This window comes from Crotalus tigris, unplaced genomic scaffold, assembly GCF_016545835.1.
Source record: "Crotalus tigris isolate CLP2741 ecotype Arizona unplaced genomic scaffold, ASM1654583v1 scf7180000024286.1529876, whole genome shotgun sequence".
Classification (NCBI taxonomy): Eukaryota; Metazoa; Chordata; class Lepidosauria; order Squamata; family Viperidae; genus Crotalus; species Crotalus tigris.
In genome coordinates, this window is record NW_024100459.1 from 442,781 (window position 1) to 455,742 (window position 12,962).

General features: G+C 36.1%; 1 protein-coding gene across 6 annotated transcripts in view; it reads right to left on the reverse strand.

Annotated features, from left to right (window-relative positions):
- Positions 1–12,962, reverse strand: part of MGA (MAX dimerization protein MGA) — a 59,464-nt gene that overhangs the window by 25,403 nt on the left and 21,099 nt on the right. For 5 of the 6 annotated variants that reach the window (XM_039323885.1, XM_039323887.1, XM_039323886.1 and 2 more), the window contains 6 exons: positions 11,806–11,919; positions 9,415–9,659; positions 7,315–7,458; positions 5,475–5,529; positions 2,230–2,726; positions 701–974 (listed from right to left, as the gene is read on the reverse strand). In XM_039323885.1, coding sequence (XP_039179819.1) covers positions 701–974; positions 2,230–2,726; positions 5,475–5,529; positions 7,315–7,458; positions 9,415–9,659; positions 11,806–11,919 — 1,329 coding nt within the window. The remainder of the gene's footprint in view (positions 1–700; positions 975–2,229; positions 2,727–5,474; positions 5,530–7,314; positions 7,459–9,414; positions 9,660–11,805; positions 11,920–12,962) is intronic. The other variant, XM_039323889.1, reaches the window with a different exon arrangement.

The window sequence follows — 12,962 nt, forward strand, 5'->3', positions numbered from 1 at the left end:
TATTTTCTACATTTATGGCAGTGATCAAATTCTAGGTTGCATTTTCTTACTAAAGGAGGTCAAGTACAAAAGAAACTCTCTTATCCTGCCCATGTCTTAAAAGCTTCAGTTATGAATCCATGTAAGGTTAAGAGCTATAAAAATGGTTACATGCAAGCAAAAGCTAATTTTAAAAAGTTTAAAATATTTCAAAGTTGGCATTTCTTGGTTTCCTTACATGACGTTTAACAGTAATGACAAAGTTGGGGAGAAATCACAAAAAAAGAACAACTTTTTCTGAAAATATTAAACAATCTATTACAAAGTATTTTGGTTTTGAATAACACATAAAATATATTGTTAAAAAAAATGAAACCCAGTTTAACAGAGGCATGGGCAGAAGCAGCCTTTTAGTCCAATGACCCAAAGGTGCTTTTTCTAAAAGGCAACTGCACTTTCTTGGTTTTTGTTTTCTTTGAAAATGTTTCGCTTCTCATCCAAGAAGCTTCTTCAATTCTTCAGAAATTCTTCATCTCCACCCACCCTCAGGCCACGCATTGTCTTGGTTTTTAGCTTTTAGCTTTTCAATTTAAGTCTTGTCATTTTTCTCCAAGGATGGTGTAGCAATATATCAGAATCAATGGTGCTATGCAATATGATAGAACACAATGCTCATCCATTCATTTCTTTTACAATACAACAGGAAAAAAATCCAACCTACCTATATGTCTCTGTGCTGAGACACGAGCAGTGGAGATTGATGTAGTATCAGGAAAAAGTGAAATTGTAGATGTTTCTAATGTGGATATTTCAGTTGACAGTGATTCAGAAACAGCAAGTTTATTACTGGGTGCCTTCTTGAGGATCATTGTTGAGAGATCAGACATGGTTGACTGCAGTCTACCCGTGAGGTAAGCTGCTAGATGACTGGCTGGATGCAATGCTCCCATCTGTCCCAAAAGAAGTTTGGCTTGAGGAGAATTTTTACCATTAACCTGAAATTAAAGAGGCAAAATGCCACATCCACTATCACGGTATGGTTCAATAGAGTCTACAACATAGGTACTGATTTAATTTGTACTTAATGCAATAGAATAGTGGTTTTAAAAAAAAATAGCTGAAATCAATTCCAATGAACTTCCTTTTCTAAAATTTACTTCAATTCAAAAAGCAATTTGTAGCTACATGAATTACTGATGTTTGGGAACATATTCTTAACCCATCTTCTTTTATATTAAGTATTTTTCATGCTTCAGAGCCTGGTCATGTGTTTTATTTTTTAAAAAATTCCATGGGAAAAACTTCACTTAATAAAATATTAAACAATAAGTATCAAAACTCTTTCCCTATTCAGAAGTCTATGTATCAGAAGTAGGTAGTCCTCAACTTACAATTAGTCGCTTAGCAACTGTTTGAAGTCACAATGGAACTCCCTGGGAATACTTAGGACCCAGATTTGAGATTCCAGCAGTTCCCATTCGCACAATCACATGACTGCATTTTAGGCACTTGGCAGCTGAGCTGCATTTACAGCCCTTTGTAGTGTTCCATGGTCACGTAACTGCCTTTTATGACAATTTTGCCAAAAACTGGCATCTGCTTCCAATTTTTGGCAAAACCATGCTAGTAGTGAGCCACCGGTTCCCTTAACAATCACTGTGTTCACTTAATAAACAAAGCAAAAAAAGGTAATAAAATTGGGTCAGTCATGTAAGTGACCCGATTTATGACCATCACAACTGCGATAGGCAGCTCCATTACATTCATAACTCGAAGACTACCTATACTTGGATAAATTTTCTTCTGATTGATAAATGAAGAATTTCTAAGCTGATTGTTTACCCTTCCTGTTAGCTCAAGAAGCACGAATAAACTTACAGTTTTTGACTTGAGTGTTTAACACACTGCCTTCTACTTCAGTAACATGGCCAAAGTTAGGGCAAAAGAGATTAAAGTCAGCAGTCAACATTAATAGGCAAGAAATTAGAAAGAAAACCCATCTGCTTATAATGTTGTAAGAATATCTGCAAGGGAAAAAAATCAACTAATTTCAAGTAATCAGAGTTTAGAGTGATTTTGTTTTGTCTCTACAAATAAGATCAGGAATCCTATTCATGAGTTTTGTCTCTCTCCACTTAAGAGTAACAATTTACTAAAAAAACATTGCTATGTAAAATTCAATAACATGAGAGAGGCTGGAGGTGGAATTCTATACATTGAAATCCAAACTGTCCCATAAGAATCCCCTACCTGAATCAAATCTGAGGAATTTAAGCCATATTTGCATGTGTGAGCAATCAGTTTTCCCACAGAAGAAAATCTTGCATAAAAGGGTAAACCTTTCTTCCTCTGTTCCTGTGATTTCTCAGGGGTTAATGTTATTTTTTCTGTCTTCTTGCATGGTGACAATCCAGCATTAGGTGACTCAACAGCGACAGGAAGGGTTTCGGTTTTGTTCTGACATGGTGACATGGTGATTTTCACTCGCGAAGAATAGATGGGTGTGTGTTTTTCATCCCAGGTTTTACTTTCAGATTCTAGCTCAATCAGAAAATGGCCTACTTTGACCGATTTGGGTATCTTATTTTTGATATGCTGTGATAAGATATTCAAAATCTCATTGCGATCCTCTTCCCAGTTGCAATCAGAAATAATCTCAATCAATTTGTTTTTGCCATCTGGGGTAATATGATGTACATAAGAAGCGAATGGATCCCCAGCTCTACCGGAAAACCACCAGCTTTTCTCTAGGAAGTAATGGAAAAAGGTTTCTGAAATACTGCAATTTTACAACTTACAATTTAACTTGGATTTGTTTTGTTATTTTCATCAACATGAAAAAAAAATCACAAGAAAAAATACCAAAAGAAACAGACCTTAGTAAACAGTATCATACTTTATTTTATTAACAATAAACGTATAATATTTAGGCATATGTTAAACACATCTGAATTTTATATTGGCCATATATTTATTAATATACTGAGATAACAAATCTTAGAAAATGTATGTTGTAAATTAATCAATTTAGTAAAAATTGTACTTTTTGCTAACCTAGTTTTCTGTCAACTTGTTCTATCATATTGCATAGTGCCATTTCTATTATTCTTATTGCTCATAATTTATCATACCAATATATAATTATCAATTCTCCCAAATATTTCCCAAATTATATAAAGCTTGTTTTACTGGCAATAATGGTGTCTGATTAGATTTTACCTGGTAACTGTGAATTTTGCCCTTCAAAATTATTTAAGAATTGTAGAATATTTTTGAATTTTTGTCTAATAACTTGTTTTTGCAAATGCTTTATTTCCTAATCCCCAGCCTGCTCCATCAGCACAGCCTTAATGCTCAACAAGTACCGAGGTTAGAGACACTCACAAGCAGACAGGGGTTTTCCCTTCATCAGCTACATTTATATAAATCTTGTCTTAAGTCAATAGTTTAACCTATATCATGATACATTATTTTAATTGAGAAATATGGATAATGTAATGGGGTTAACAGAAAGACACAGTCATAATAACTGGATGCAGCTATACTTTTAATTTGAAATGCAAGTATCATTGATCAATGTGATTTTTCTTTCCTTTTGTAGTGTTTTTCCGAAAGTGAAGGATCTACTTTTTTTCACATCAATGAAAAATTCATTGGTTACAACAGGAATTGACCAACTGGCTTGTTGCAGGGGTACGGGGGGGGGGGGGAAGAGAAGAGGGAGACAGAGAGAGAGTTTGGTCTAGTACAGGGGTAGGCAACCTTGGCTCAGGAATTCTGGGAGTTGAAGTCCACGAGTCATAAAAGAGCCAAGGTTGCCTACCCCTGGTCTAGTAGTTAAGGCATCGATCTAGAAATCTGAAGACCATAAGTTCAAGTCTTTCCTTAGCCATTAAAGCCAGCTGGGTGACTTTAGTCCAGTCACTCTCTCTCAGCCCAACTCACCACACAGGATTGTTGTTGTGGAGAAAATTTGCTTTGTATATAATAAAGTAATAAAGGTGGGAAATAAGTTAGGATATAAATAAATAAAATACATACACACATATGCAGGATACAGTTTTACATTTTTCATTAAAATTTAGACTTTCCTATTATTATTAACAAAATAACTGAAATCTATAAACTAAATTTGTAATCATTTTGTCTGATTCATCTCATATAACAGATATTTTAAATTCTAGACTTATTTTCTATTTTAAGTAATAGATTCAATGTTTTTTTGCTACTGAATTAACATAGCAATAACCAGTACTGCCTCAGATCAAACTGAGGTGGTATAGGGTAGTCCTCAGTTAATGATCATACAAACAGCCACAGTTCAAAGTTTACAATGGTGCTGAACAAATTGTAGTTATGCTAGGTCCTCAAAGTTACAATCAGTACAGGACCCCTGTGGTCACATGATCAAAATTTGCACTTTGCAGTCTGCCTGCACTTACTCTCACACTTCAGCTTTCCCACCTACCTATTTCTGCTCAATTAACGACAGCAACTGGGACTGTTATGGCCAAGCGACGTGGTCATTTCATGTTGTGCTATACAACTGCATTGCTTACTGATGGAAATTCTGAACCCAATTACCACTGTTAATCAAGATCTATCTATATTCTGTATATATTTTACATATGTACACAGATATTAAAACATAGACAAAACATGTTATTTTTTTTAATATGGCAATGGCAGTATATGGTGTGGCTTGAGGTGCTCTGGTATAGTATGGTTTTGCTCTGTTATGTTATGGTTGATGATTAGGTTGGGAAGTTTTGAAAGTGGGGTGGACTATGAAGTTGAGAGGAACAAGCTGTTAGAAATGGCTGGAATCTGGGAGCAGACGTTACTTCTACCTAATTACCATGGAATTCAGTTAACAATGGTGAGATTCAATTAACGACAGCGGTCAGGACAGCAGGGATTGCCATTGCTAAGCAATGCAATGCAGTCATGCTTAATGACCATACTGCTTAGCGGTGGAAATGCCAGTCCCAATTGCCACTGTTAAGTCGAGGACTACCTTGATGCTATTTAGCAATATTCAGAATTGTGAGAGGTTCCCTATGCAATTCCTTGCAATGATTAACATTAAATATTTACACTTTAATTCATAGTTTTTTGACTTTTTATTTCTAAACTATACAGAAAACAATCCAGGTGATGCAGGAATGTTATTAAAAAAAACACAAATTATTCACCATTGCAGATATAGATCAGTATTAATGTAGCTGCATTTAAGGCAGGACAAATTAATAGGAATACGCATTAAATCTACCCACTTCTCTGGAACATTGTTTTCCATAATCTACATTGCCTCAATCTAGTTCTGCTTAGCTTCTTCCTTTGAAAAATATTCAATTTTGTTTAGATTGCAAAAATTAGGCCTTACATATTTCATTGTCATCTGCTTTCCCCCCCTACTGTATTTTCTACTAATTCTATGTGACTGAACTGATCACACAAAGAACCTAACGACTAAGATCAAGTTTTAATTTTACCTCCAGGGTCTTTATCCTTTTCAATTTTCAGAGGCTGAGGTTCTGCATCATGTTCCTGGAAATAATATAGAAATATATATATATATATACACATATATATCTTAAAATCTGATTATAATTCAACATCTTGTTTTCCAATATGCTTATCTGAAATCAACTTTTAAATCCCAACATTTCAAAATAGTCAGATTGAGCCATATACGACAACATTAGAAACTGGTGGTTTTCTGATTGACAGATTATATGTCACATACTTTTGGATATACATGTAGTCCTCGAGTTACATGGCAAATGAAGGCAGGATTATGTCACTAAGTGATATGCTCATAAAGTATGACATCATGTAAAAAATGAATCTTGGTTGCCACCCTAGCTGCAAGATGTGCAGGTCATTAAGCAGCAAGTGGTGGGAGTCACAGGTAAGGATTGCCCTAGAGGTATGAGTGAGGCCCTGGGAACCCCAATGGGGACCCTGTGCAAGTGAGGGAGAGGGGTATGCAGGTGCATGCACATTGAGTACAAGGACGCCCAGGGAAGTAGTGGGGTGTCTGCATATTCAGGGAGGCCCAGGGTAGGAGAGTGCAGGGTGCCTGCATAGGAGTAAAATATATATTGGAGAAATTGTTCTGGGGAATTTCTCCAATGCATCAAACACACCAAGATCAACAAGGAAGAAATTATGATCTCCTTCAGTGTCACCGCTCTCGTCACCTCAACTGCAAAACCTCTACTGCAAACCCATGCAAATGGACCAGATCCTCAGCTTCGCAAGCAACCCACCCCACTGCACACAAAAGAAGCTATGTCAAGACCCTGTTCAGAAGGGCCAAGGCACATCACAGCATCACAATATTAAGAAAAGCAGAAAAGAATGACTATCCAAAAAACTTCATATTCCGACACACAGACCCAAACCACAACACACCACACAGCTAACCACCACAGAACAACTAAGCCTATCATACACAAAAGGGGTGTCAGAAATGATAGGCAGAATTCTCCAACCCCTAGGAATAGCAATAGCCCAGAAACCCACAGCCCCACTCTGCTAAGAATTACCCAAACCAAAGATACAGAAGGAGGAAAGGAACAATGTAATCTATAAAATCAACTGTAACCATTGCAGCCAATTCTATGTGGGACAAACATCACGTCAATTAAAAACCAGGCCGGAAAACACAAACACCGGCTGGCAAACGCCACAATCCCAAATCCTTAATTTTTACCCAAACCAACACCAAACAGCATCAGTTCAACTGGAGCAGCACAAAGATCATTGGCCACACTACCACCTGCCACACTCGTGAGTTCATCGAAGCCTAGCACCCTACAAGCAATACCATCAACAGACACACTGACCCACAACCAGCCTACGAACCCCTCAGAATTCAAATCAACCACAGAGACAGCACCAACCCTCAATCAACCCACACAAGCTCCCAATCCCACCAGCAGTTCACCTCCCAACGACTCACTGATGACTCACACCTGACCCATCCCAAGATCTATCACAAACCCTCACTTGACACACCCACACCTGAAGTCCTTATAAACAGAAGAACACTGACGCTGGTATCTCTAAATTCCACTGAAGATGTTACCTAGCCTGGTAAGAAACTAACCCACAAGCTTGGAGAACAAACCTTCACCCTCAGTAACAATTTAGTTTGGTAGTACTGCATCTAGGTTCTTTTCCTTAAGTTTAATTTCATATCTGGTTTGGCCATTACTGAACATGCCTCAAATTACAGTACTAACTAGTTTAATAATGTCAATCCAGTAACTATTTTATCATTTTTCTTCAAAGATCTACATTAAAAAATGGTCAGTAATATTTTACCTTTTCAATACGTTTTTCACAATTCCAGAGGCACTTTTCCCGCTGACCTTTCTCCCGTACTTTCCGTTCATATATTCGCACACGAGCACAAGTCATCATACTTTCAAAATATAGATAAACAGGGTCCTTATCTTCCTCTCGAATCTATAAATCAAAGTGAGCTTTTAATTAAATGAACGTCAGTGTAAGTTGCATTTATATCATTTGAAAATTTAAGCACCTTTTGTATTTTCTCCATAACTATAAAAAGGAAGCAGTGTCTTTCAAAAGCTAGCTAATGTTTATTGGGAATGTTTCCAATTGAGCAAGAAAATAGAAGCCAGTCTGACTGCCCAAAGCTAAGTCATGACACAGCACCAATAAATAGCATTTGAGCCATTTTCTTTTAATGCCCCCTTAAAAAAAAAAAAATCTTGAGCATGTGAGCATTTTGTTACAGTTTGCAGTTTGTTACACTGCAGTTTGTTACGCACTTAGTTACCCTGGGAAAAATACTGTGAACAAGTGGAAAACAATCCTTTTCACTTGTTATTTCTCAAGAACCTAGAGGAAATAAAGATGGAAGGAGAGATGTTTGGTACAGTAACGGTACAGATAGGAAGGAGACATATGTTTAAAAGATGGGATGTGTTTTTGTGTGAGAGAATGCACCCAGCAAGAAAGATATGTGTAGAATGATTTCAGCTGGGTAATCAACTAGCCTAGAATGTAGCAGAAAAGGTAGTTATGTCTCATTACATCCATGTAACACTTCTATTCTATAAACTGCACTGGCTCCTATATGCTTCCAAATGTAATTTATCTATAAAGTCATGTGTGGCAAAAAATAAAAATTGGTGATTTGTGGGACTGTCTTCTCCCAAAGATATCTGCCCATCCCACATGCCTTAATAGAGATGGCACGTTCCAGATCCTTTCTTGGAAACAGTATCACTTTGTAGGACCCAGCAAGCATGTGTTCTCAATGGCAGCCCCTTCCCTTTGGAATGTTCTCCTCTGATCACTGATACCTAGTTGGCTTCAACCCCAAGGGCCTTCATAAAGGCAGTCAAGATCTGACTCTTTTCCTGGGCACTTGGATCAGGATGATTATATGAGATACAAAATATTTTAGTTCTGATTGTCTTTTAATTGTTTTAGTTTGCTTTACTGATAAGTGCCATTTTTCCTTTGACCTTTGGTTTAATTAATTTGTACTGTGCCCATAACAGTTTGGGCTGGATGGTCATATAAATGTTCTAAACTAAGAAACTCAGCTGGATGAGGTCTGACAATGAATGAATTAAGCATTATTTTTTTTTAAGAAATCCATTTGAGTATATATATTTGGGAAAACTGGGTATGCTAGTCCTATGTAAATGAATACATTTTAGAGAATTAAAGTGATCTGAACTCAACATTTGTCACATATGAAACAACATTTTTATGAGAAAAGGATTTCTTATCTCTAACTAGTTCAACTGGTAAACTATGCAGTCACTTATGGATTCTGTATTTGTACATAACTATTTTTAAAAACTTTTATTACCAGTGTTTTAATAGGTATCCTGCCACTCATTGTAAAATTTCATGCTCAAAACGTGTGTTTCACTTTCCTATTCGTTTTATACTTTAAATCAAGATAGACTTAAAACAAAACAACAGTACTTACAATAGGAAAAAAGGTAATCTGTGTTGACTTCGCAGATGACTGAGCAAAAAATTAAAACAACCTATATTTTTCATAATCTCTCTTAGTCCCATGCAAAAGAATATCAAAGTAACTCTTTAGGAGATGGAGCAGGAACTAAGAAACAAAGAAGTGAACTAATACTACAAAAATAATTAAATACTGTAGTTCCAAGATATCCAACCAATGTTTAACAAAAAAAGTGGATGGAAACCATGTAGCAACATAACAGTGTTATATAATTACAAATCACCCAAGAAAAGCTACATAGCTTATTATTGGAGGAGTCAGAAATTTAATGAGTCTTCATAAAGATCTGAAATCAGTTATACAAACTGCCAATATATTCATAAAAGAGAACAATATTCTGAATTATAGGCAGAATGAGATATATTTCTGGTTTAGCCTTAAACCTTACTTCTTTTACTTACCACTGGATTGGGTCTAGGTGTATATACTCGTAATGGCTTGACTCCATTGGCCTCTGAATTAACTTCAGTTTCCATAGGCTTATCATCAGTTGACATGATCTCTGGAATAGGTGACATCACAGTTTTTGTTGCCTCAACATCTGATGGAGTTGGGATGTAAATTGGTTCTGGATCCATCTCTCCATCTTTTTTTACCCACAATGGAAAATTTTTAACAGGTTTTTCTGGTTCTGTATCACAAATAGCTAAGAAAAAAATGAAGTTGTTTTTCAAAGAAAAGTCTCCATTATCACAAAGTACTGCCTAGACATAAGACTTCTCTCAGCAAAATAATTATTTATAGTGATAGTCTGTTTTACTTAAGTAATCAAAGAAATACTGAGCAGTCTTTATGAACAAAAAAAAAAAAGAAATAAATGAAAGTGCCTACCACCACAATAATTATAAACAGGGAAAGTTTAATAAAGGAAACAGGAAAATAATCCTTGAAATTAGATCTTTTGTTACCTAAATTTATTCCTCCACATAATCACAATTCATCACATAATTCTGCCAATAAAGATCAAGCTTTCTAAACCTATCCTGAGAGAGCCTAATGCTTTGCCTTTTCAACCAAATCCTCAGTCTTTTCCATCTCATTTGAATCAGATACCTACAAAGGTATTTTTTCCCTTTTGAAAAAAGGTGGAAGTTGCATGGCAACAATTCTGAATTGTTTATCAAATTATGTGAGAAGGTGAAAGCCAAGCTTGCAATTGCCTCTTGGGTGACCTGTGAAGAACAGCTAAATTGTCATGTGCTTCCAAACTATGTTAAATGGTTGTTTTAAAATTTTAGGTGTTGCTATGTAGCCCTCTGCACTGATAATGCTGTCTAGTTCAAGGAAATCCATGTATATAATACCATTTGCACGTCCCCAAAAACTAACTCTAAGTTTCCCTGCCAAATCTTTCATCATCATGTGGCAAATTTAAACTCTTGAAACTTTCATTTCTGCAATATGCATGTAAGGAACCCATTAAGCACAAGCTTTGCAATACTAAAGAACATCAAAAATATGGTCCACCCAAATATTCCTGTGGAATGCCAATCATGACAGCAATTTCCCTTTGAGTGATCTGGCAACTAATTTTAATCAGTTTATCAAACAAAATCTCTCAGTTGCTGTCATAGTTGTCTACTTTCTTCTTCATTACAGGTAGTCCTTGACCTACGACCACAATTGAGCTCCAAATTTCTTTGCTAAGCAAGGTAGTTGTTAAGTAAGTCATGCTTTATTTTAACGACCTTTTTGCATGGTTGTTAAGTAAATCACCAAATTATTAAGTGAATCGGGCTATCCCCATTGACTTTGCTTGTCAGAAGCTCCCAAGGAAGGTTGCAAATGACTTTCCCAAGACCTTGGGATACTACAACCATTGTAAATACATGTCAGTTGCCAAGCACTCAAAGCTTGATTATGTGACTGTAGGGATACTGCAACGGTCATAAGTGTAAGAACTAATCATAAGTCACTTTTTTCAGTGCCACCATAAGTTTGAACAATCATTAAACAAATGGTTGTAAGTTTAGGACTACCTGTAAATAAACCAGCTCTTCCCTGTTTACCATTTTAACGTGGCACAATACATATAATCTTCAAATAATGATGGCAAATGGGACTGAAATTTCCATCAAGTTGCAAGTGGAGACCACATGACTGTACAACATCGTAACTGTTCACCATCCAGAATCACTTAAGTAGGGAGCTATAGAATTTAACTAACTAACTAACTAACTAACTAACTAACTAACTAACTAACTAACTAACTTTCTTTGAAGTCTGGTCAGAAGTACCACTCATCCAGTGTTACTACAAATTTGAATGGTCACTGAATAAGTTAGCAAGGACTTACAATACTCATGTCAACATAGTCATCACCATAAAAAAAGTCCTATATTTGGTGCTAAATTTCAACTAGAGAAATTCCTCTGCCAATAAAAAAATTAAATGACTTGTTTAAAGCACACATGGTACTTCTTGGGGGGGGGTTTCCATTTCATGCACTGCAATATAGCCTTTTCTCACAGTAGCTTCTATCAACTGAACTGAAAGAACAGATGCTAAAGATCATGTTAGAGCTTCTATTTAAGGGTATGCCACAAAGAAGGGGTGTGTGTGTGTGTGTCAACCTATTCTCCAAAGCCAGAATGGGATAACTTGGTGCAGCCAACTAGTCATGGCCAATTCACCATGGGACAACTTGCTACAGGACAATTCAACAATTCAATTTAAATGTTTAAAATAATTTAAAAAGTATTTTAATTTCTGCCATTCAATTTCATTTTGTCCCTTCTTTTGCATCCTTTTTCTAATGATTCTATTCCACCATTTCTTCGATATTAGTGTACCTCTTGTCCCAGAGCAAGTTGGCCATCGCAAGTTGTCCTGTAAGTGAGTTGGCTGTGGTGAGTTGGCCATGCCGAGTTCACTATGCTGAATTGTCCTAGACATCTCCAAAGCACCTGAAGGCAGGACATGAAGCAATGGATGGAAATTAATCAAGGAGAGATCCAACCTAGAACTAAGGAGAAATTTCCTGACAAAACAATTAATGACACTGGAGGTTTTAAAGAAGAGATTGGATTATCTTTGTCTGAAATGGTATAGGTTTTCTGCCTGAGCAGGGAGTTGGACTAGAAGACCTCCAAGATCCCAACTCTGTTATTCTGTTGGCAGTTCAGCACATTGAAGGCATTATCTTTCATTCAACCCTTTTATAAATCTTGTGTGAGTTGAAGCATTAAAATATACCAGTGTTTTTCAAACTTTTACTCTCAGGACCCCTTCCCACTTTTAAAAATGTTTGAATGATCTCAAAACATTTTTTGTATGGGTATATTTAGTGATATTTATCATATTAAAAATTAAAATTGACACTTTACTGCCTCTACCATTTCTCATGACTCTCAAAGTATTTTAATATTTTGATAATATTCTATCAGTATTCTATCTGGGGGACTCCCAGAAGTTCTTGGATCGCACTTTAAGAAACATAGCAATATACTTATTCTTCAACTTCAGAAGGTATTGCTGTACTGAAGTAAATATCTAGAGTAAGCTATTTTCTTGCACAGTAAACATAAAGAAAACTCGGAAGAGAGGGCCAGTTGCTTCCAAGCACCATATGCTACAGAGAAATTGCCCAAGCAATTTGTATTTGGGTGAAAGAGAGGGATAAAATGATAATAAAATAAATGCACAAGTTTGTTCAGATTTAGTTTAGGATCATATCTGGCCTTCGAGTGGTGTGCTAGGAGCTGCACTCTAAAATAATAGCAAGGCCAGAAGAACTGACAAAGAAACAAACTTTCTATCCTATTATATTTTTGCTAAATTATGTAGTTTTCATAGCAACATATAACATCAGTATCATGTAACAGCCTCAATAAAGTTGTTATACACAAATCTTTAATATGAATATTCTTAATGAAACAGAAGGAATCTAATGTTGGGACTTGCAAGACTAAAGGTAAATCCCAGCAAATAAAGCAATTGATAACAAGAA